The following is a 21,554-nucleotide window of genomic DNA, read 5'->3' as shown; positions in this document are numbered from 1 at the left end:
GAGAGCTACGGACCCCGACATGGTGAAGTATTACCCTCGTCCCGTCCTTACCAGTCCTGTTGGGCCTTATCCAGGCATTGCAGTGAATCTGGTAGAAGAGAACCTGGTTACTGTACTCCTGGTGCTCGGTGCGACCTCCCACTACAATCATCGTGTCCTTTAACACAGCAGCGACGTGGAAGAAATGAGACAGGGGCTAATTAAAAAAAAAAAAAAGGGGGAGAAAATGCATCAGGCAAATCTCACCATGAGTCCTGTCTATATTTAATCACTGACAGAAGTCTCCACAGGACGAGTAACTATGCACAACACGAGACCCACAGGTGAGAGCAGCGACGACACGAGATCCACAGGTGAGAGCATCGACGACAAGAGACCCACAGGTGAGAGCAGCGACGACACGAGACCCACAGGTGAGAGCAGCGACGACACGAGACCCACAGGTGAGAGCAGCGACGACAAGACCCACAGGTGAGAGCGGCTCCTGAGTCGTCACTGACTCCACACAAGTTCTGTGAGTTGTGGGTCCGATCCACAGGAGACGCCGCCGCACAGCCATGTAATCAGGATCATTCTCAGCTTTTCTATGTAGGAGTGTAACGTTACCTTTTTCCATGGTGTCGAAAAAAAGGCACAAATGTTTCTGTAGCGCAAGATCAGGATGGCAAAATTCCCATTTATTTACATGGTGGTCTAAAGTAATAGAGGTTATTGCCTGCATCCTAGGTGGTCTATGGTACTGGAGGGCTACTGCCTACATCTCTGGTGGATTAGGACACTGGAGGGCTACTGCCTACACCTCTGGTGGTCTACAGCACTGGAGGGCTACTGCCTACACCTCTGGTGGTCTACAGCACTGGAGGGCTACTGCCTACATCCCTAGTGGTCTAGGGCACTGGAGAGTTACTGTCTACATCCCAGGTGGTCTATGGCACTGGAGTGCTACTGCCTATATCTCTGATGGACTAGGACACTGGAGGGCTACTGCCTACACCTCTGGTGGTCTACAACACTGGAGGGCTACTGCCTACACCTCTGGTGGTCTACAACACTGGAGGGCTACTGCCTACACCTCTGGTGGTCTACAGTACTGGAGGGCTACTGCCTACACCTCTGGTGGTCTTCAGCACTGGAGGGCTACTGCCTACACCTCTGGTGGTCTACAGCACTGGAGGGCTACTGCCTACACCTCTGGTGGTCTACAGCATTGGAAGCTACTGCCTACACCTCTGGTGGTCTACAGCATTGGAGGGCTACTGCCTACACCTCTTGTGGTCTACAACACTGTAGGGCTACAGCCTACACCTCTGGTGGTCTACAGCACTGGAGGGCTACTGCCTACATCCCTAGTGGTCTATGGCACTGGAGTGCTACTGCCTACATCTCTGGTGGACTAAGACACTGGAGGGCTACTGCCTACACCTCTGGTGGTCTACAGCACTGGAGGGCTACCGCCTTCATTCCCCGTGGTCTACAACACTGGAGGGCTACTGCCTACACCTCTGGTGGCCTACAGCACTGGAGGGCTACTGCCTACATCCCTAGTGGTTTAGGGCACTGGAGGGCTATTGCCTACATCTCTGGTGGTCTATGGAACTGGAGGGCTACTGCCTACATCTCTGGTGGTCTATGGAACTGGAGGGCTACTGCCTACATCTCTGGTGGACTAGGTCATTGGAGGGCTACTGCCTACACATTTGGAGGTCTAGGACACTGGAAGGCTACTGCCTACATACCTGGTGGTCTAGGGCAGAGGTGTCAAACTGCATTCCTCGAGGGCCGCCAACAGGTCATGTTTTCAGGATTTCCTTAGCATTCCACAAGGTGGTGGAATCATTCTGTGCAGGTGATTAAATTATCACCTGTGCAATACAAGGAAATCCTGAAAACGACCTGTTGGCGGCCCTCGAGGAATGCAGTTTGACACCTCTGGTCTAGGGCACTGGAGGGCTACTGCCTACATCCCTGGTTGTCTAGGGCACTGGAGGGCTACTGCCTACATCCCTGGTGTTCTAGGGTACTGGAGGGCTACTGCCTACAACGCTGGTGGTGTAGGGCACTGGAGGACTACTGCCTAAAATGCTGGTGGTGTAGGGCACTGGAGGACTACTAAAATCCCAGGTGGTCTATGGTACTGGAGGGCTACTGCCTACATCTCTGGTGGATTAGGACACTGGAGGGCTACTGCCTACACCTCTGGTGGTCTACAGCACTGGAAGGCTACTGCCTTCATCCCTACTGGATTAGGGCACTGGATGCCTACATCCCTAGTGTACTGAGGCACTGGAGGGCTACTGCATATATCTCTGGTGTCCAGGACACTGGAGGGCTACTGGCTACATCCCTGGTGGTCTAGGACACTGGAGGGCTACTGCCTACATCCTTGGTGGTCTACGACACTGGAGGGCTGCTGCTTACATCCCTTGTGAACTAGGTCACTGGAGGGTTGCATCTTACATTTTTGCTGGTGTTGGGCACTGGAGGGCTACTGGCTACATCCTTGGTGGTCTACGACACTGGAGGGCTGCTGCTAACATCCCTTGTGAACTAGGTCACTGGAGGGTTGCATCTTACATCTTTGATGGTGCAGGGCACTGGAGGGCTACTGTTTACATCTCAGGTGCTCTAGGGCACTGGAGGGCTACTGCCTATATCCCTGTTGGACTAGGACACTGGAAGGCTACTGCCTAGTGGTGGTCTAGGGCACTAAAGACGTTAAATTGTGCAGGGAGTGGATAGCAGGTCTATCTGACTGAAAATTCATTCCTGAGCTTGAGCTTGATTGCTGCAATTACTCTATGGCCAGTCAGGACTTCCCTCCATTGTCCGATCAGGCAGACGGACGGTCACGAGCCGACTACATTCTCATCAGCTTCTCTATGCGGGGGGACGCAGGGGCCACGCGGTCACTGGCAGGTACCTTTCTGCCCTGGGAGGGGGCGAGCAGGCTCCAGGTCAGGTTAGGGTAGTACAGGCTGTACAGCTCCGGGGACGGGGTCACGGCCTCCACATGGAACCGATGGCCGCCAAAAACATAAAAGGCGTCCGTGGCCTCGTGGTACACGGTGGAATGACCATACAGACCTGCGGACAGACAGACAGATAAGGGGGGGTATTTCCAGTTCTCCAATAAAGGGAAAACCGTCCATGATGACTGACCGGTGGGCGGCGTGCCGGTGTGATGCCCCACGTTCCAGATCTCCAGTTCAATGTTATATTCCAGCACCCGATTATTGAATCCGCTCTCGGGCGAATATCCACCAATCAGAATCAGTGAGGATCCGCGACGCGGGGTGAGGGTGTGGCCAGCGACGGACGGCAGCACGGGATCCTGCGGGAAAAAACTCAAAATGTCAAAAGTGTAGACGGCAAAGATCATACATTACACTGGTCATATCAGATAGCCATGACCTCTGACCTCTAGGACCGGCACTGACACCGCCTAGACGGGGCCAATCGCGGTGTCCCCGACATTGACTAGAGAAGAGGCGCCGTGCTCTCACCAGCTCTTTCCTCCACTGTAGGGTAGTGAGGTTCAGCACCCAGAAGTCACTGAAGGCCCCGTAGTTCGTGAGGCCGCCCATGATATACATGGCATTACGGAGGGGGTTGTAAGCAGCGGCGTGGAAGTAACGAGGACTCGGGCCGGGACCCCCACCCTCAGTCCCCGCCAACATCTGGGTCCAGCGGCGCTCAGAGATGGAGTACCTGCAAGAAAAAAAAAAAGGCATCAGGTGAAGTCCGCAGGACAGGTGCGGAGCAATGCGACTTATGGCAAGCTGAGGATACCTGTAGACACTCCCCAGCACGCCATCTCTTAACGACAGACCCCCGAACATCCAGAGAGTGTTATCCGGCCCTTCCACCATGGTGTGACCCAGCCGGTGTAAGAAGCGACTCGCTGTATCCTGACCGCACAAGTTTTTATCAATGCAGGGTAGGAAAAAAAAAATGGAGATTAGCATTTCTTGTTTCGAAAAATCTCTGCCCCCCCAGCTGCAGTTTGCTTTATAAATAAAACAAAAAAACTCACCCTCTCCAGGTCCAGCACTGAGTCTCCACCGCTGGTAGCAGTGTCAAGTCGACAGCGCTGCAGCCAATCAGTGAGTTTAGCAGCTCTGAGCAACTAGGGCAGACACACAGATCTGATTGGCTGCAGCGCTGAAGACAATGGAGCAGTGGTGAAAACTTGCCGGACCTGGGGAATGTGAGTAAAGAACTATTTCTTAGTAAGCTGGGAAAGTGGGGTGTTCTGATGCGGGAAAACTCCTTTCAACGTAAGATTTAAAGAAAGAAAAATGACTTACTGCTGTGAGCTGAGGGTCCATGAGACTTTCCCATACGATCTTCCCAGAATCCAAGCGAACAGAACAGTCTTCTCCAGCATAACCGGGCGAACAAAAGCAAACGCCGAGCGTCTAGATAAAAAGGTAAATCTGTCATTCATGCAAAAGGTTGCTAACTCCATAAACAGGCGAGATACAGACAAGGCCCAGCGCGCTGGCCGACACTGACCCGGTTGAGTGCGCTGGCCGACACTGACCCGGTTGAGTGCGCTGGCCGACACTGACCCGGTTGAGTGCGCTGGCCGACACTGACCCGGTTGAGTGCGCTGGCCGACACTGACCCGGTTGAGTGCGCTGGCCGACACTGACCCGGTTGAGTGCGCTGGCCGACACTGACCCGGTTGAGTGCGCTGGCCGACACTGACCCGGTTGAGTGCGCTGGCCGACACTGACCCGGTTGAGTGCGCTGGCCGACACTGACCCGGTTGAGTGCGCTGGCCGACACTGACCCGGTTGAGTGCGCTGGCCGACACTGACCCGGTTGAGTGCGCTGGCCGACACTGACCCGGTTGAGTGCGCTGGCCGACACTGACCCGGTTGAGTGCGCTGGCCGACACTGACCCGGTTGAGTGCGCTGGCCGACACTGACCCGGTTGAGTGCGCTGGCCGACACTGACCCGGTTGAGTGCGCTGGCCGACACTGACCCGGTTGAGTGCGCTGGCCGACACTGACCCGGTTGAGTGCGCTGGCCGACACTGACCCGGTTGAGTGCGCTGGCCGACACTGACCCGGTTGAGTGCGCTGGCCGACACTGACCCGGTTGAGTGCGCTGGCCGACACTGACCCGGTTGAGTGCGCTGGCCGACACTGACCCGGTTGAGTGCGCTGGCCGACACTGACCCGGTTGAGTGTGCTGGCCGACACTGACCCGGTTGAGTGTGCTGGCCGACACTGACCCGGTTGAGTGTGCTGGCCGACACTGACCCGGTTGAGTGTGCTGGCCGACACTGACCCGGTTGAGTGTGCTGGCCGACACTGACCCGGTTGAGTGTGCTGGCCGACACTGACCCGGTTGAGTGTGCTGGCCGACACTGACCCGGTTGAGTGTGCTGGCTGCCACTGACCCGGTTGAGCGTGCTGGCCGACACTGACCCTGTTGAGCGCGCTGGCCTACACAGACCCGGTTGAGTGTGCTGGCTGCCACTGACCCGGTTGAGCGCGCTGGCTGCCACTGACCCGGTTGAGTGCGCTGGCTGCCACTGACCCGGTTGAGGGCGCTGGCTGCCACTGACCCGGTTGAGCGCGCTGGCTGCCACTGACCCGGTTGAGCGCGCTGGCTGCCACTGACCCGGTTGAGCGCGCTGGCTGCCACTGACCCGGTTGAGTGTGCTGGCTGCCACTGACCCGGTTGAGTGTGCTGGCTGCCACTGACCCGGTTGAGTGTGCTGGCTGCCACTGACCTGGTTGAGTGTGCTGGCTGCCACTGACCTGGTTGAGTGTGCTGGCTGCCACTGACCCGGTTGAGTGTGCTGGCCACTTGTACACATGATATACAATAGATGTCTGAGAACGGAGTCCAGTGTCATGGAGAGTAGGCTGTGTGTGGTTGAAAAGCAAGTCCACCACTAGATGTGGATCCCAGCAGTGCCAAAAATGTTGGGGCTAGAGATAACCCATTTAAGGCATAAACCTGCAGGATGATATTCTGACATTAAACTGAAGCTGTCAACGTGGGGGGCAGGAGGGGGTGGTCACCTGGTTGCAGACACCTTTCTCTTCCTCCACGGAGCAGTTTCGGGGACACACATTGCGCAGGCAGGACGGACCGGACAGGGGACTTCTGCAGACGCAGCTCTGACCTCGGCACACCTTGTTGGGCCCACACGACGGGCGACATTCGTGCACCGTGTACGTGGCATTAAAACCACTTGGTTCGGTGTTGTTTGCTTCATAATACACGACGAGGACACCTAATAAAGTACAGCACAGCAAGCAGAGGTTGTGAACATGTAAAAGAATTGCTCATGGATGCTAAACTATCATAATGCATGCCTCAAATAATTCCATTATTGGACATGTCCAGGGTGGGCATTTATAGGGGCCTTGGCTAATTGCCGCAGTAGTCATAGTTACCGGTCGTCGCCTCCACCGTAAGTGGCGCCTCTCCCCGTCCTCGTCCACAGAACGCCCCCAATAAGCTGCGATCGGACTGCAGGAGTCCGGTGTCCAGGAAAGCAGGAACCCCATCGAAGACGTAGACGTAACTGTGCTGAAGAGGAGAAGAAGATGACCGGCGGACGATGAAGAGGGCAAAATAAGTGCACCCAGTGTGACCAGACGGAAGGAGAACCGTGGCTCACCGTGCACGGGATGCTGAAGTCCGGCTGCAGGCTGAGACTGAGCCGCGGGCAATTGGCTTCGGGGTGGCACGGCTCGGCGTGAGAAGACACGCTCAGCATCCACAGACAGTAGGAACCTCCGGGAGAGCCAAGAGCCGAGGACGTCACGCGGGACAGCAGCTGCCGACCCTGGCACTCCAGGAAACACGTGCCTCCATTTCTAGGGAATAAAAAAACATGGATTATTCAGATTAATTGGTCTCGGTCACATCTGGCAAAGAAAAGCAATAGGCAGCGTACCTGGGATCCCCGTAATACCCCGGGGCACACTTGTCGCAGTGTTCTCCCTGCGTGTTGTCCGTGCAGTAGCATATGCCCGTTTCTCGGTTACAGTAGCCCATGTCAGGCGTCCCGTGTCTGTGGCAGGCGCATTCCTGGCACCCGGGCTTCTGCGTGGCACTTCCATAGCTGCCAGGTTTGCAATCCTGGCACTGAGCGCCTTGAGTCCAATCTGCAAAAGAGAAAAATTAAACTGCTTACCCCGCTTTATGACCATCGTGGCACCGCGCCCACGGGTCACCTCTTACCCTGGCAGGAATCGCATATGCCAGGCCCTTGGGTGCAGGTGCTATGGAAGTTGCAGCCACAGTCCACGCTGCACTCCACTCCGCTTTCTATCACGCTGGTCTGGTTGGATGTCCACCCGAGGTCACACAGGCAGGAGTAGGACGGGGCCCCACTGCACGTTCCATGGGAGCATTCATTAAAACATCTATAAGTATGTAAAAAAAAAAAGAATGGATCATTAGCTAAATGCAAAAAAAAAAAAAAAATCCTATGGGATGATACGAAGGGGCCGCGCTCACGTCTGGTTGCAGTGGGTGACTCCGTCTCCTGTATATCCGCGGTCACAGTGGCATTCGTAGGACTCCGGCGTGTTCCTGCAGGTGGCATGTTTATGGCACGTGGCCATTCCCAGTCTACACTCGTCAACATCCGGACAGGAGTCGTAGGACCACTCGGCAGGTTCGGCCACAAGCCCAGTGACGGACAATGCACTGGAGCAGGTGGCGTTACTCCGGACCCCCGAATAATCACCGGAGAAGCACCTAGACAGATACAGAACGTGCGGGCTCAGGAGCTGAGCAGACGCAGAGGGTGTTTCACATCTGGGTACTGACTCACCTTCCCATTGTTGGGTTGTCGATGTTTCCGCACCAGCCGCACTCGAAATTCTGCAAACACTCCCGACAGGTGTTAAACCTGGAGCAGTCCATGCACTGAGGCACCGAGTGTACGCTGGACGGACGAGAGGGAAGGGGCAATTATGAAGGGTCCCTTTATATAAACCCGAGCACGGGTCTCACATTAAGGCCGGCGTCACACTCAGCGTATGAAAATATGGTCCGTATTTTACCGCCGTAATACGCAGAAATGTTCCCAAAATAGTGATCCTTATGTCATCCGTAAGCAGGGTGTGGCAGCGCATTTTGCGCATGGCATCCTCCGTATGTAATCCGTATGGCATCCGTACTGCGATATTTTCTCGCAGGCTTGCAAAACCGACAGCTAATGGATTTATGTGCTCAAATGTTCGGTAAAACATATATACAGTATATATATATATATATATATATATATATATATATATATATATATATATATATATATATATATATACATACACATATATACATATATATATATATATACATATACATACACACACACTGTATTTACATTTAATTCAGCGCGAGATATGTGAAAAGCCGGTAATTCCATTGCCGGCTTTTTCTTTCTCCTTCACAAACCCGACAGGATATGAGACATGGTTTACATACGGTAAACCATCTCATATCCCACACTACTAATGTTAGTAGTGTGTATGTGCAAAATTTGGGCGCTGTAGCTTGTAAAATAAAGGGTTAAATCGTGGAAAAAATTGGCGTAGGCTCCCGCGCAATTTTCTCCACCAGAGAGGTAAAGCCAGTGACTGAGGGCAGATAGTAATAGCCTAGAGAGGGTCCATGGTTATTGGCCCCCCTTGGCTAAAACATCTGCCCCCAGCCACCCCAGAAAAGGCACATCTGTAAGATGCTCCTATTCTGGCACTTGGCCACTCTCTTCCCATTCCCGTGTAGCAGTGGGATATGGGGTAATGAAGGGTTAATGTCACCTTGCTATTGTAAGGTGACATTAAGACAGATTAATAATGGAGAGGCGTCAATTATGACACCTATCCATTATTAATCCAATATTACGAAATGGTTAATAAAACACACACACATTATTTAAAAGTATTTAATTAAATAAAGACACAGGGTGTTGTAATATTTTATTATACAGGTAATCCACCTGAAGACCCTCGTCCTGTAAAAAAGGTAAAATAAAAAAAAATCAACAATATCCCATACCTTCCATCGTTCTGTCAGTCCCACGATGTAAATCCATCTGAAGGGGTTAAATCATTTTACAGCCAGGAGCTGTGCTAATGCAGTCGTTCCTGTCTGTAAAATGTTGTGAATGAATGTAATGCAGGAGAATGTCCTGTAGTTATCTTGAGTCGCGGTGATGCGCCCCCTGCTGGATGTCCTCATATGAACTCGAGTGTGGGTCTTCAGGTGGATTACCAGTATAATAAAATATTACAACACCCTGTGTCTTTATTTCATTAAATACTTTTAAATAGTGTGTTTTATTAACCATTTCGTAATATTGGATTAATAATGGATAGGTGTCATAATTGACGCCTCTCCATTATTAATCTGGCTTAATGTCACCTTACAATAGCAAGGTGGCATTAACCCTTCATTACCCCATATCCCACCGCTACACGGGAGTGGGAAGAGAGTGGCCAAGTGCCAGAATAGGCGCATCTTCCAGATGTGCCTATTCTGGGGTGGCTGGGGGCAGATGTCTTTAGCCAGGGGGGGCCAATAACCATGGACCCTCTCCTGGCTATTAATATCTGCCCTCAGTCACTGGCTTTACCACTCTGGCGGAGAAAATTGCGCAGGAGCCCATGCCAATTTTTTCCGCGATTTAACCCTTTATTTTACAAGCTACAGCGCCCAAATTTTGCACATACACACTACTAACATTAGTAGTGTGGAATATGCAAAAAAAAAAAAAAAAAGGGATATGACATGGTTTACTGTATGTAAACCATGTCTCATATCCTGTCGGGTTTGTGAAGGAGAAAGAAAAAGCCGGCAATTGAATTACCGGCTTTTCTATAGAACACCGCTGCGTATTTCTCGCAAGTCACACTGCTGGTCCGTGTGTAATCCGTATTTTTCTCACCCCCATAGACTTTCATTGGTGATTTTTTTTGCGCAATACGGTGACAAACGCAGCATGCTGCGATTTTCTATGGCTGTACAAGACCGTATAATACGGATCAGTAAAAAGGAGATTTTTGTTTACTTACCGTAAAATCTTTTTCTCCGAGCCACTCATTGGGGGACACAGGACCATGGGTGTTATGCTGCTGCCATTAGGAGGACACTAAGTAGCCAGAAAGATTAACTCCTCCTCTGCAGTATACACCCCTTCACTGGATACAATTTCAACCAGTTCGGTAGTAAAGCAGTAGGAGCATGAACAAAGACAACTATGTCAAAACCAAAGAAGTAACAACAAGCCAAAACAGGCTAACAGGGTGGGTGCTGTGTCCCCCAATGAGTGGCTCGGAGAAAAAGATTTTACGGTAAGTAAACAAAAATCTCCTTTTCTCCTACGCCTCATTGGGGGACACAGGACCATGGGACGTACAAAAGCAGTCCCTGGGTGGGGAACAATATGCTAATACCCCATGTACCACTGGCTTACGGCTTAAGGAACTGCCGCTTGCAGAATGCGCCTGCCAAGGGCGGCGTCTGCAGAAGAGATAGAATGAATGTGGTAATGCTTGGTAAAAGTGTGCAAACTGGACCACGTCGCAGCCTTGCAGACCTGCTGTGCTGACGCCTGGTGCCGAATGGCCCACGAGGCGCCTACCGACCGAGTAGAATGAGCCTTGATCTCAGCTGGGATAGGAACACCTTTGACACGATAGGATTCTTGAATGGCTGATCGAATCCATTTTGCCAGAGTGGCTTTTGAAGCAGGAGAACCCTTCCTGGGCCCCTCTGGAAGTACGAACAGGACGTCTGACGTGCGGAAGGGAGCCGTCCTTGAGACGTACCGACGAAGAGCCCTCACCACATCAAGGGTGTGTAGAGCCTTTTCGATGCGATGGACCGGTGCCGGGCAGAACGAAGGCAGAACAATTTCCTCATTGAGGTGGAAAGAGGAGACGACCTTGGGCAAAAAGGTGGGAGAGGTTCTCAATACCGCCTTGTCCGGATGAAAAATTAGAAAGGGAGGGCGGCAGGAGAGCGCAGCCAACTCCGAGACCCTTCTGATGGACGTGACGGCTACTAGGAAGACTACCTTCCAAGAAAGGAAGGTCAAGGAAACGTCCTGTAGCGGTTCGAAGGGAGTCTCCTGAAGAGCTCCGAGAACCAAGTTGAGATCCCACGGATCCAAGGGTGACCTGTAGGGAGGCGCCACACGGGAAACTCCCTGGAAGAAAGTTTTCACCGGCAACCTATTGGCAATCTTCCGCTGGAAAAGGACTGACAATGCCGAAACCTGACCCTTTAGGGAGCTAAGGGCAAGTCCCGACTCTAGTCCGGACTGAAGAAACTCCAGTATGGAAGGAATAGAAAATACTAGAGGAGATCGTCCCTGTGCATTGCACCATGAGAAAAAAATTCGCCAAGGTACGGTGGTAACTACGCATGGAAACAGGTTTCCTAGCTCTGATCATGGTGGAGGACACCCTGGGAGAGAAACCAGCTTGGCCTAGAATCCAGGACTCAACGGCCAGGCCGTCAAAGACAGGGCCCTTGAGTTCTGATGGTAAATCGGGCCCTGTGAAAGAAGATCCGCGCGATCTGGAAGACGCCAGGGGACGTCGGCTACCAGCTGAACCAGTTCGGCGTACCATGCCAGACGCGGCCAGTCTGGCGCGACGAGAATCACTGGTACCCCCTCTGCCCTGATCTTTTTGATGACCCTCGGTAGTAGGGGAAGAGGAGGAAAAATGTACGGGAGGCGGAATTGGCGCCAAGGCAGGACCAGGGCGTCTACTCCGAGGGCCCGTGGGTCGAGGGACCGAGCAAGGAACTGAGGAACCTTGTTGTTCATCCTGGAAGCCATGGGATCCACATCCGGGGTCCCCCAGCGATGGCAAATCTGCTGGAAGACCTCCGGGTGGAGGGACCATTCTCCGGAGGCGATGCCCTGGCGGCTGAGGAAGTCTGCCGCCCAATTTTCCACACCTGGAATGTGGATCGCCGAGATGGGCGAATGGTTCGACTCCGCCCAATGGAGGATGTGAGACACCTCGAGCATGGCCGTCCTGCTGCGAGTTCCGCCCTGACGGTTGATGTATGCCACGGCCGTGGCGTTGTCGGACTGGATTCTGACTGGATGACCTGCCAGAAGTCGGTGGAAGTGGAACAATGCTAGCCTGATAGCTCGAATCTCGAGGATATGGATGGCAAGGCGAGACTCTTGAATGGACCACCGCCCCTGGGCTGTGTGATGGTTGAAGACCGCTCCCCAGCCTATGAGACTGGCATCGGTGGTCACCACCAGCCACCGTACTGGGAGAAAAGACCTTCCCTGGGTTAGGGAGGACTTCAGCGTCCACCACCTGAGGGTCTTCCTGACCCGAGGGGACAGGATGAATCGGCGGTCGAGGGAGGACGGGTTGCCGTCCCAAGCCGACAGTAGCGCATGCTGCAGGGGACGGAGGTGAAACTGCGCAAATGGGACCGCTTCCATGGCCACTACCATCTGCCCGAGAACTCGCATGCTGGCGCGAATGGAGTGGGATACTGGACGAGAAAGACGCTGGGCTCCCTGCTGCAAGGCCAAAGCCTAGTCTTGAGGGAGTATGACCAGACCGCGGGAAGTGTCCAGTATCATCCCCAGGAAGGAGATTTGTTGAGATGGAATTGGAAAAGATTTTTCGAAGTTTATCTTCCATCCCAGGCGAGAAAGAGTATCCACTGTGAGAACGACGGACTCTTCGCACGCTGGGTAGGACGGACCCTTTATCAGCAGGTCGTCCAAGTACGGAATTACCACCACTCCCCTGGAATGAAGAATGGCCATGGCAGCCGCCATGACCTTCGTGAAAACTCTGGGAGCGGTGGCGAGACCGAAGGGCAAGGCCACAAATTGGAAGTGTTCCCCGCAAAAGGCGAAGCGAAGGAACTGCTGATGCGGAGGGAAGATAGGTATGTGCAGGTAGGCATCCTTGATGTCTATGGATGCCAGGAATTCTCCCTTTTCCATAGACGCGACCACAGAACGGAGGGATTCCATCCTGAAGTGTCGGATTTTTATGAATCTGTTTAGTAGCTTCAGGTCTAGGATCGGACGTAGTGATCCGTCCTTCTTTGGGACCACGAACAGATTCGAATAGAAACCCTTGAATCTTTGTTCTAGGGGGACCGGAATGATGACTCCGTCCTTTTGTAGTGCCCGTATTGCCTGGAGAAACGCTGTGGCCTTTGACCTTTGAGGGCAAGGCTGGAAGAAGCGTGTAGGGGGGGAGGAAAATTCTATTTTGTATCCGGTGGACACCAGTTCTCTGACCCACTCGTCGGAAACGACTGAGAGCCAGGCTTGACGGAACAAGAGTAGACGTCCGCCTACCTTGTTGGAGTCCACCGGATGATGCAAGGAGTCATTGGGCGGAGGATCCATGGGATGCGGATCCCTTAGACCCGGGAGGTTTAGGCCTGGGTCTCCAGTTACGATTAGGTCTGTAAGAGACCTGGGAGCCTCGGCCACCGCGCGAACCTCGTCCAGATGTGGGGGTAGAGGATGTAGAAGACCAGTTGGTATTGGACCGAAAAGGCCGAAATGGAGGTTGCTGCTGGTCCTGAAAGGACCGGGTAGGCTTTTGCTGGGGGAGAAATTTACTTTTCCCTCCAGTAGCATCCGAGATCATTTGGTCCAATTTTTCTCCAAATAACCGACCGGCCTGGTAAGGCAGGGCTGTTAGAGAACGTTTAGACGCCGAATCTGCTCGCCAATCCCTGAGCCACAGGGCTCTCCTGATGGAAATTGCATTGGCGGCTGCCTGTGCAGCGCAATTGGCTGCGTCCATAGAGGCGTTGACTATGAAGTCTCCGGCCTGCGCTATCTGGTTAACCAGTATGCTGGCTTCTGGAGGTAAATCACTGGTGTTAGAAGAAAGAGTCTCGGTCCAAGAGACCATAGCCTTAGCCACCCAAGAGGCGGCGAAGGATGGGAAGAGAGACGCTCCTGTGGCCTCGAAGGCGGAACGAGCCAGATAATCAATCTGGCGATCGGAGGGATTCTTAACGGAGGAACCGTCCGAAAGAGACAGGATGGTCTTGGACGCGAGGTGTGACACAGGAGGGTCCACCGAGGGAGACTGCAGCCAGTCTTTGACTAATTCCCGAGAAAAAGGGTATTTGGCCTCGATGGACTTTTGTCCTATGAAGCGTTTATCTGGACGATCCCTATGTTTTTGTACAATCTCCTTAAAGTGAGGGTGAATGACAAAAACCTTTTTAACACGTTTAGATTTCTTGAAAGACACCACATGTTCGGGTTCCGATGCGGAGTCCTCAGTCACCTTCAGGGTCTGGTTTACCGCCTCAATGAGAGAGTCGAGAGAGTCGAGAGACTCTTGGGAGGAGGGGGGGTCCTGAACGTAGGAAATGTCGGACTCATATTCAGAGTCATCCGAGTTAGGGGAAGGGGACCTGGAAGCAGAGCTTGCAGGTACTGAAGGGCCCGCTAGCTCATGGTCAGGGGATGAAACGTGAACACGTTTTCTGGAGCCCCGGGTGGAAAGTGACCGGGTACGCCCCCTGCTGGTAGAAGAATCCATACCGTCGTCTGAATCCTCCACGGTCCGACCTGGAGGGGGGCCCCGGAGGGAGTTAATTGCCCTGGTTAGGGAAGCCACAGATCGTGACAGAGAGGTTGCCCACTCAGGGGGGCTAGGCTCTACCAGGTCGACGGCTGCGGCATCGGCGACGGTACCGGCGTCGGCAAGGGGCGGCTGCACAGAGGGCGAGACGCAATCTGCACACAAGGGCCTAGTGTGGGCTCGGGGCAGGGCCGCATTACAAGTGGCACATACAGTGAAAAACACTGTGTGCTTCTTGTTACCCTTTTGTGTCTCCTTGGATTGAGACATAGTGCCTTAGGGACAGAGCGGGCAGTATACGCAGAGAAAGGGTTAAGCTTTTGAAACAGCTTACCCACGGTCCTGTCTGTGTCCCCAGAGAGAGATATGGCGGTTCTTTGTCCAGGAGTTCTCCTTGGAGCGCTGTAGAAGCGTGGACTCCGTGCAGGGAGAGAGGAAATATGGCCCCCGAGATTTGGAGGGCGCCTCTCGTCCCAGACGAGAAGCGCCGATGTAGGGGGCGGAGCTACGGCCGAGGGAGGATGTTTCCCACTGCGGCCTACTCCGGCTGAAGAAGCCGGGGACTAAATTTTTGGGGGCGGCCGACGATGTGCGGCGGCGGCCGCGACGGAGCGCCGCCGAGCACCACCGACCCCCGGTCGGCGTTGCCTCTCCCTGGGGACCCGGACCGCATCGCTGCCAGGAGCAGGGGAGAGTCCCCTGAAGGTACTTACAGCCGCCATTGTCCCGGTTCTCACAGGTCTGCAGGCGCTTCTGTGAGAATGCGAACTCAATCCATGTACCCTGGATGGGAATGAAGAGGCCCCTGATGCATCACGCTGCTGTAGCAGAGGGGGGCTGCGGCACAACATCCCCTCCGGACTGCATTCTTCTCCAGATTACATTGCTGTAATGCAGGGTCCTGGAGGGGGTTGGGGGAAATCGGGACCAAATAGGAACCGTTGCCCTGGCGCAAACTTTTCGTGCGCCATACGTCGCAGGAGAGGGACGGGGAGGTATACTCGCCGTGCTCGCCTGTTGTTGGTTCGGGGGAGAGCGGACCCTATGAAAAAAAGGACCCGTCGCCCCCTTCACTCCGTTAAATAAAAAATTAAAAATTTACATAAAATTAAAAAATCAAAAATTAAAATAAAGTTGGGGTCTGGGAAAAAAGACCCAAGTGCCTCCTAAGACACTAAGCAAGAACTGGTTGAAATTGTATCCAGTGAAGGGGTGTATACTGCAGAGGAGGAGTTAATCTTTCTGTCTACTTAGTGTCCTCCTAGTGGCAGCAGCATAACACCCATGGTCCTGTGTCCCCCAATGAGGCGTAGGAGAAATAAGGCTGATAGGAGCAGGGCCATAGAGAATCATTGTATCGTACGCAATCCGTATTTTCTGCACCTCTCATACGTCCGTAAAACTTGCTAGTGTGACGCTGGCCTAAGGGTGATGACGGGCAAACATGGGCCACTCACCTGTCGTACCAGTCTCTACAATCACCGTACGGATACTTGGCGAGGTACGCGGCAAAATAGAAGCAGCTGCCCGTAGACTGGCACCACGCGCAGTGACTGGAGTTAGAGAGGCATTCGGAGCAGGTCTTACGCCTGGAAGTAGAACGTAAAAACACAAGATCAAATACGTCCTTCCGACATAGACACTTGCACAGCTTAAAGGGGTTTTCCACTTTAAGGAACGTGGTCTCCAAGTGCATCAATAGTTGTATCTATGGGAGTTATGGAATCAAAGCAGAAAAGCCCCCGCTTGACCATATCGGTCATCCTGACCACCTCTGGTATCTGGTGGTTGAGCATTTTATCGTCACATTGGTTTCATTTCAAAGAGAGGTTCTTCTAGTAAGACAATTACTTTAAGGGACAACCTGTCACCAGGACATAAGTGACCAATTCCATTCTTACTTTCTTCTCCCTGTTCCCCTGATTATTCCAGTTTTTGTTTTTTGTAAATCCGCCATACGGTTCCAAAAATACGGACCTTTCTATTTTGTGCTCATTTTTATTGTCTTTACGAACCGGCGTGGCTCACTGGGTAATTATGCAGAGCAGCCTAAAGACACGCCCCCGAGGATCCTATTAGCAACCATAGATCTAAATAAAAAAGCCCATATCTCTGGAACAGTATGTCAGATTTACACAAATTAAAAAACTGAATACTCAGCGGAGCAAAGAGAATAAAATAAGAGCAAAAACTAATCCTTTTTCACCTGTGACAGGTCCTTCTTAAAGGGATTTTCCATTTATAAAGTGATGGCATATCATTCTATACCATCACTTTATGACCACAGCATGAAGAGGCAGCAGCGTTGAAGTATTGCATCCGCTCACTACGATTTTAATTATGCACCATGATGCCAAAGTAAACAGTATATGGATCTTGAGTTGGAACCTCGCCCTGTTAACTCTCGTTAGTTTGTATTCTTGGATGAAATATTTAGAGAACACTTACTGATGACAGGCCCGAGGACAGTCCTTGGGTGCTCGTATGGAGCCATTCACGCGCCCCCTTCGGCTGCACAGCGAGTCCCCCTTCTTATTGCTGTGCACTTGCCACTCGCAGTACTGGTCCTAGAAGGCAATAATATATTGGCGTCACCCCGTAATTTGCCCTGTAACTCGGTGCTGCCAGGGTCGGCCATCACTCACCTCACTGCAGGCTTCGCAGTCCCGGTATTCCTCGCATAGCTGGCAATTGCCCGGTGACAGGATTAAAGGGGTATCATGGCAGAACTTGGCCCATTCGCTTCCTAGGCGGTGGTGACAGCTCCGAGTCTTGGTGCACCAGCCGCAGCTCTGATCGGCAAGGCAGGCCAGGCAGGACGTATAGTAGCAATTTTCAGACCGATGGGGCTCCAAAAAAAGGAAGGAGATCTCCTGCGCAGCGGAAGAAGAAGAGCACAAAGTGGAAGTGTAAAGTATGGTGTATAACGTTACATCCGGCTTTATTAATTTTTAGGATCAGAGAGGGTCTCCGAAGTGGGACCAAAGACCGCAAACTACTTACGCTGCCGCCATGTACGCCGGTGCGGTCCCACGTCAGGCTCAGCTCGCTCGTATGCCCGATCCCCGTGTTGTTGAGAAATCCTTCGATCTGCACGGCGTAGCGGCTTCCCCGATCGGCGTTAGGAAATAGGCGCTCCCCGCTATTCCGCTGCAGAGACCGCCGCTCCTTATCCTGGTGCACGAACCAGCGTCCCACCTCCTCCTGCCGAGAGCAAACAAGCCAAGAAAACATAAGAAAAAGAAACATTTGGGAGGTTTGACTATCATATGTAACTGGAGGGATACATAGATCTGCATAGGAGCTGTGTACACAAAAATCGCATAAAAAAAAAGTAAGTATTTCATTACTGAAGATCATATAGAGAAAAATACACTTAACCAGGTTGTAATAAAAATGATTATTAGCAAAAATATTAAAACATTAATACAGTTCAAGTAGAAAATAACGAGCAAAAAAAGGGTAAACAGACAACGAAAATTACCAAATGATCCGATGCATAAAAATAGAGTCCAAAAATACCGTAATAATAAAGATTCACATTTACGCCTTTAATAACAAGTAAAAAATGCACATGTGTGAAGTAGTTCCAAAGTAAGGCAAAGAGTGAATAGTAAAAGGATTAAAGGGCAAAGAGAATGGGTGGAAAGTCAGCCGACCCCTACGTGCGTTTCGGCTGAGTGCCTTCTTCTGGGGGAAGAAGTAATTCTAGTAATTCTTACCAGGGGATAGATGGTCCCTGGATAGCGCCCAAGTCGGGCCACAACATAAAACCGTTGGATGCGAGCCCAGATGGAGACACGTTCGGGAGAAGCGTTTTGGCTCAGCATGGGGTATATGAAACCTTTATAGACCAGAGACACGTCCATTTCCGTGCTGGGGCTCAGAGTGATGGTCGTACTACGCACAATGGACACCTGAGGAACACAAGTTTGAAAAATTAAAAAATGGAGAATTTGATGCAAATTTTCTCTGCACGTCTTCAGTCATTTATAACTTTAGGAGAAATATTAAAGCAGAATGAGTTAACTGAGGACCTGTCAGTGAGATCGGTATGACTGCCGTGGAATTAGTAACTCTTAGGTCTCATTTTTTTTCTGGTGATTTTTGACCACGAGATTGGAAACTTCAAAAAGGTGCAAAGTTTTAATGGAACCTAATTGCAATAATAATGTCAAGAGTCGGACGGAAAAGTACCCGGTCCGGTTGGGACTCATTGCGCGGCTGCTGGTAGGTGATGAGGTGAAGACCGGGAAGGAAATTGTTGGTCCGACAGCCATCTAGAGACGTGACGAATGTGTTCTGACTGCCCCACCAGCCATACGTTCCCGAGATCTGCCCGACCCGACAAGCCGAGCGATCTGGAAAAAGAGGATACAAAAGTCAATGAAAAAAAAAATAAAATAAAACAATTAAAAAAATCCACGGATATAAGAGATCCGGCACCTAAAACAGGCATGCAAGTCTCGTTCTGGACACACCACCCGAAGGTGCGAGGGATGTGAGCCGAGCTGCTCAGGTTGCTGCTGAACACCAGGCAGGACTGGCAGTCGGAGAGGAGTCGCGCCAGTCCTAGGCAGCTCTTGTCGGGACATTGCTGAAAAAAAACAACAAAAAAAAGCCAAATAAATAAGATAAAGCCATTGTGCTGGAAATGAGGGTGAAGGATCTACGACAGCACGTACGATCTTATTATTCTGGGGGGTCTGGCAGCTTGTATGACACCACGTGCACTCGGGATCCTTGGAGCAGATTGTTTCGTCCGTGTACATGGAGCAATAGTCCAGGTGGTACTGCAACGGGGGGCACGCACAAACGTTATTTACGTCCTACGGGCAAAGACGACCACAAGGCTCGACCACCACGGGATACTCACTTCTTGTACGGGGGGCTGGTACACGGATACCGGCACCTTATAGGCGAGAAGGTCTCCACGTGGCGTACCGCTGTACCCACCGGCCACCAGTAACACCCCACCTTTCATGACAGCGGCTACATGGGAATAGCGGCCACCGCTCACAGTCTGCGGTCCTGCAACAACAACAACAAAAAAGTACAAGGGATACAAAAATAGTGAAAAAATAAAAATAAAATAATAAACAATCCCACAATTACTTTTTGAATGATCGGTAAAAAAAGACAGATTAATTATCCAGGGCAATAATTAGCTAAAAGTTTTTAGTGGTTAAGAAAAAAAAATGAAATTTGTATAAAAAAAAACCAAAAAAACAACAATATAAAAATAATAATAAGAATAGTAAAAATAATAATATATTATATAACAATAAGATTAAATTTATTATATAATAAAATACAAAGAAATATAATTATATATTTACATTAATAACTAAAATATTAATATAATTATCATAAAAATGTATTAATATAACGTAATATTGTATTTATAATAATTACATTATAGAATAGATTATAGTTATATTCATATATCATTAGTATTTAATAAAATGAAAATAATAAATTATATTAATATTTAATGAAATACATATTAACATAATATGAATATAATTATATAATAAGTAATATTGTATTGATATAATAAATATTACATTATAGAACAATAGATAATACTAATGATATATTAATATAATTATATACTAAAATAAAATGAAAATAAATTATATTTAATTTTTAATGAAATACATATTAAAATAGAATATTAATATAATTATATAATGTAATATTGTATTGATACAATAATAATAATAATAATAATAATAATAATAATAATAATAATAATAGATCTGTGTCTGCATTTTCTGAGATCTGTAACTTTTCTATTTTCTCATTGATGGAGTCATTCTATTTAGTTGTATTACTGAATTTTTTGTTTGGAGAGGGGGTTGGAGCAATGTCTTTAAAAAAAAAATAAAATGACAATTTTGGTCATCTTTTCTTTACATGATTTGATGCTTTTGCAAACTTTACATTTTCATAGAACGGATTTTTAACTATGCAAATATAAAATCTAATTTACTTTATTCCTCGCTTTTTGAATTAGGAAAAAGAAGGTTAATTCAATTTTTTGTATTTTTATTTTTTTAATTGTTTTAATACTTTTATAAACTTTTGTAAAATACAACTTTTTTAAAGTTTTTCTAGGGGGGGGGATTTGAACTTTTATTTCCTTGTACACAAGACAGCGCTACACTATATAGTGAAATCGACATTCTCATATAAAGCCCAGCCTGCTGAAAGTTGGTGAGATGGCAGTGATGGGGGTCTTAAGTAATGCTATGGCTACTCAGCCCATGGGGATGATCGATGGGTGACGATGGAGGCGATTTAACCATATAAGTGCTGCCGGCAGTGACTGACAGCGGCCCGCGCATCAAAATAGTCTGTCTTTGGCGAGCTCCCCCTAGTGGTGGCTGCATTGAACTCCTTATCTCCCTCACTATGGGAAAGTAAGATGGCGTCGCTGTAGAAGTATGGTAATTGGCAGGTACACGCACCGTGGTGAGGAGGCATGATCTGGCTCAGCGTACTGCTGGGGATCCACTGGTGACAGCCAAGATGGTAGAAGAAGATTTCTTGGTCGTAGCATTTCTCTTCCTGGTAGTGAATGTGAAGGTTGCCTCCTGCAAACACAAAAAACGATGCAACATATTACAGGATGCCGATAATCCCAAAATTAAATTTCCCCTGCAACGCCGTAGCCAAAAGGATCGGTGGGGGTCCCAAGGATAAGATAAGTCATGGCGTCGCACCGTAGATCACCATGTAGTTTCCTATGATGGCAGCGCTATGAAAGGCTCTCTCACGCGGACCCCCGCGGTTCCCCTCGCGGGGCTTCAGGGTGGTCCAGTAATTAAAATCCACATGAAACAGATCTGTCGCGTTCACACGTATACTGAACCTGGGGAGGGAAAGACATAAAAACAGTAAAAAAAAAAAACAACAAAAACACTGTATTTTATAGGATGACTCCACAGAAGATTTAC

General features: G+C 50.2%; 1 protein-coding gene across 1 annotated transcript in view; it reads right to left on the bottom strand.

Annotated features, from left to right (window-relative positions):
- The window catches only part of MEGF8 (multiple EGF like domains 8), a 41,233-nt gene that overhangs the window by 8,206 nt on the left and 11,473 nt on the right, over positions 1 to 21,554 (bottom strand). Inside the window, exons 9-32 of the mRNA XM_077259956.1 lie at positions 21,321 to 21,469; positions 21,066 to 21,191; positions 19,469 to 19,623; positions 19,278 to 19,385; positions 19,039 to 19,189; positions 18,790 to 18,953; positions 18,315 to 18,509; positions 17,596 to 17,796; positions 17,238 to 17,465; positions 17,041 to 17,159; positions 16,050 to 16,181; positions 7,812 to 7,925; positions 7,493 to 7,735; positions 7,214 to 7,398; positions 6,927 to 7,137; positions 6,648 to 6,846; positions 6,421 to 6,556; positions 6,043 to 6,257; positions 4,308 to 4,418; positions 3,790 to 3,908; positions 3,504 to 3,708; positions 3,160 to 3,331; positions 2,921 to 3,084; positions 52 to 196 (exon numbers count right to left, since the gene is read on the bottom strand). Of these exons, the coding sequence (XP_077116071.1) occupies positions 52 to 196; positions 2,921 to 3,084; positions 3,160 to 3,331; positions 3,504 to 3,708; positions 3,790 to 3,908; positions 4,308 to 4,418; positions 6,043 to 6,257; positions 6,421 to 6,556; positions 6,648 to 6,846; positions 6,927 to 7,137; positions 7,214 to 7,398; positions 7,493 to 7,735; positions 7,812 to 7,925; positions 16,050 to 16,181; positions 17,041 to 17,159; positions 17,238 to 17,465; positions 17,596 to 17,796; positions 18,315 to 18,509; positions 18,790 to 18,953; positions 19,039 to 19,189; positions 19,278 to 19,385; positions 19,469 to 19,623; positions 21,066 to 21,191; positions 21,321 to 21,469 (3,947 nt within the window). The remainder of the gene's footprint in view (positions 1 to 51; positions 197 to 2,920; positions 3,085 to 3,159; positions 3,332 to 3,503; positions 3,709 to 3,789; positions 3,909 to 4,307; positions 4,419 to 6,042; positions 6,258 to 6,420; positions 6,557 to 6,647; positions 6,847 to 6,926; positions 7,138 to 7,213; positions 7,399 to 7,492; positions 7,736 to 7,811; positions 7,926 to 16,049; positions 16,182 to 17,040; positions 17,160 to 17,237; positions 17,466 to 17,595; positions 17,797 to 18,314; positions 18,510 to 18,789; positions 18,954 to 19,038; positions 19,190 to 19,277; positions 19,386 to 19,468; positions 19,624 to 21,065; positions 21,192 to 21,320; positions 21,470 to 21,554) is intronic.

The sequence above is a fragment of the Ranitomeya variabilis genome, chromosome 4 (assembly GCF_051348905.1).
Source record: "Ranitomeya variabilis isolate aRanVar5 chromosome 4, aRanVar5.hap1, whole genome shotgun sequence".
In the NCBI taxonomy this organism is placed as follows: Eukaryota; Metazoa; Chordata; class Amphibia; order Anura; family Dendrobatidae; genus Ranitomeya; species Ranitomeya variabilis.
This window is presented reverse-complemented; position numbering and strand designations above follow the sequence as displayed.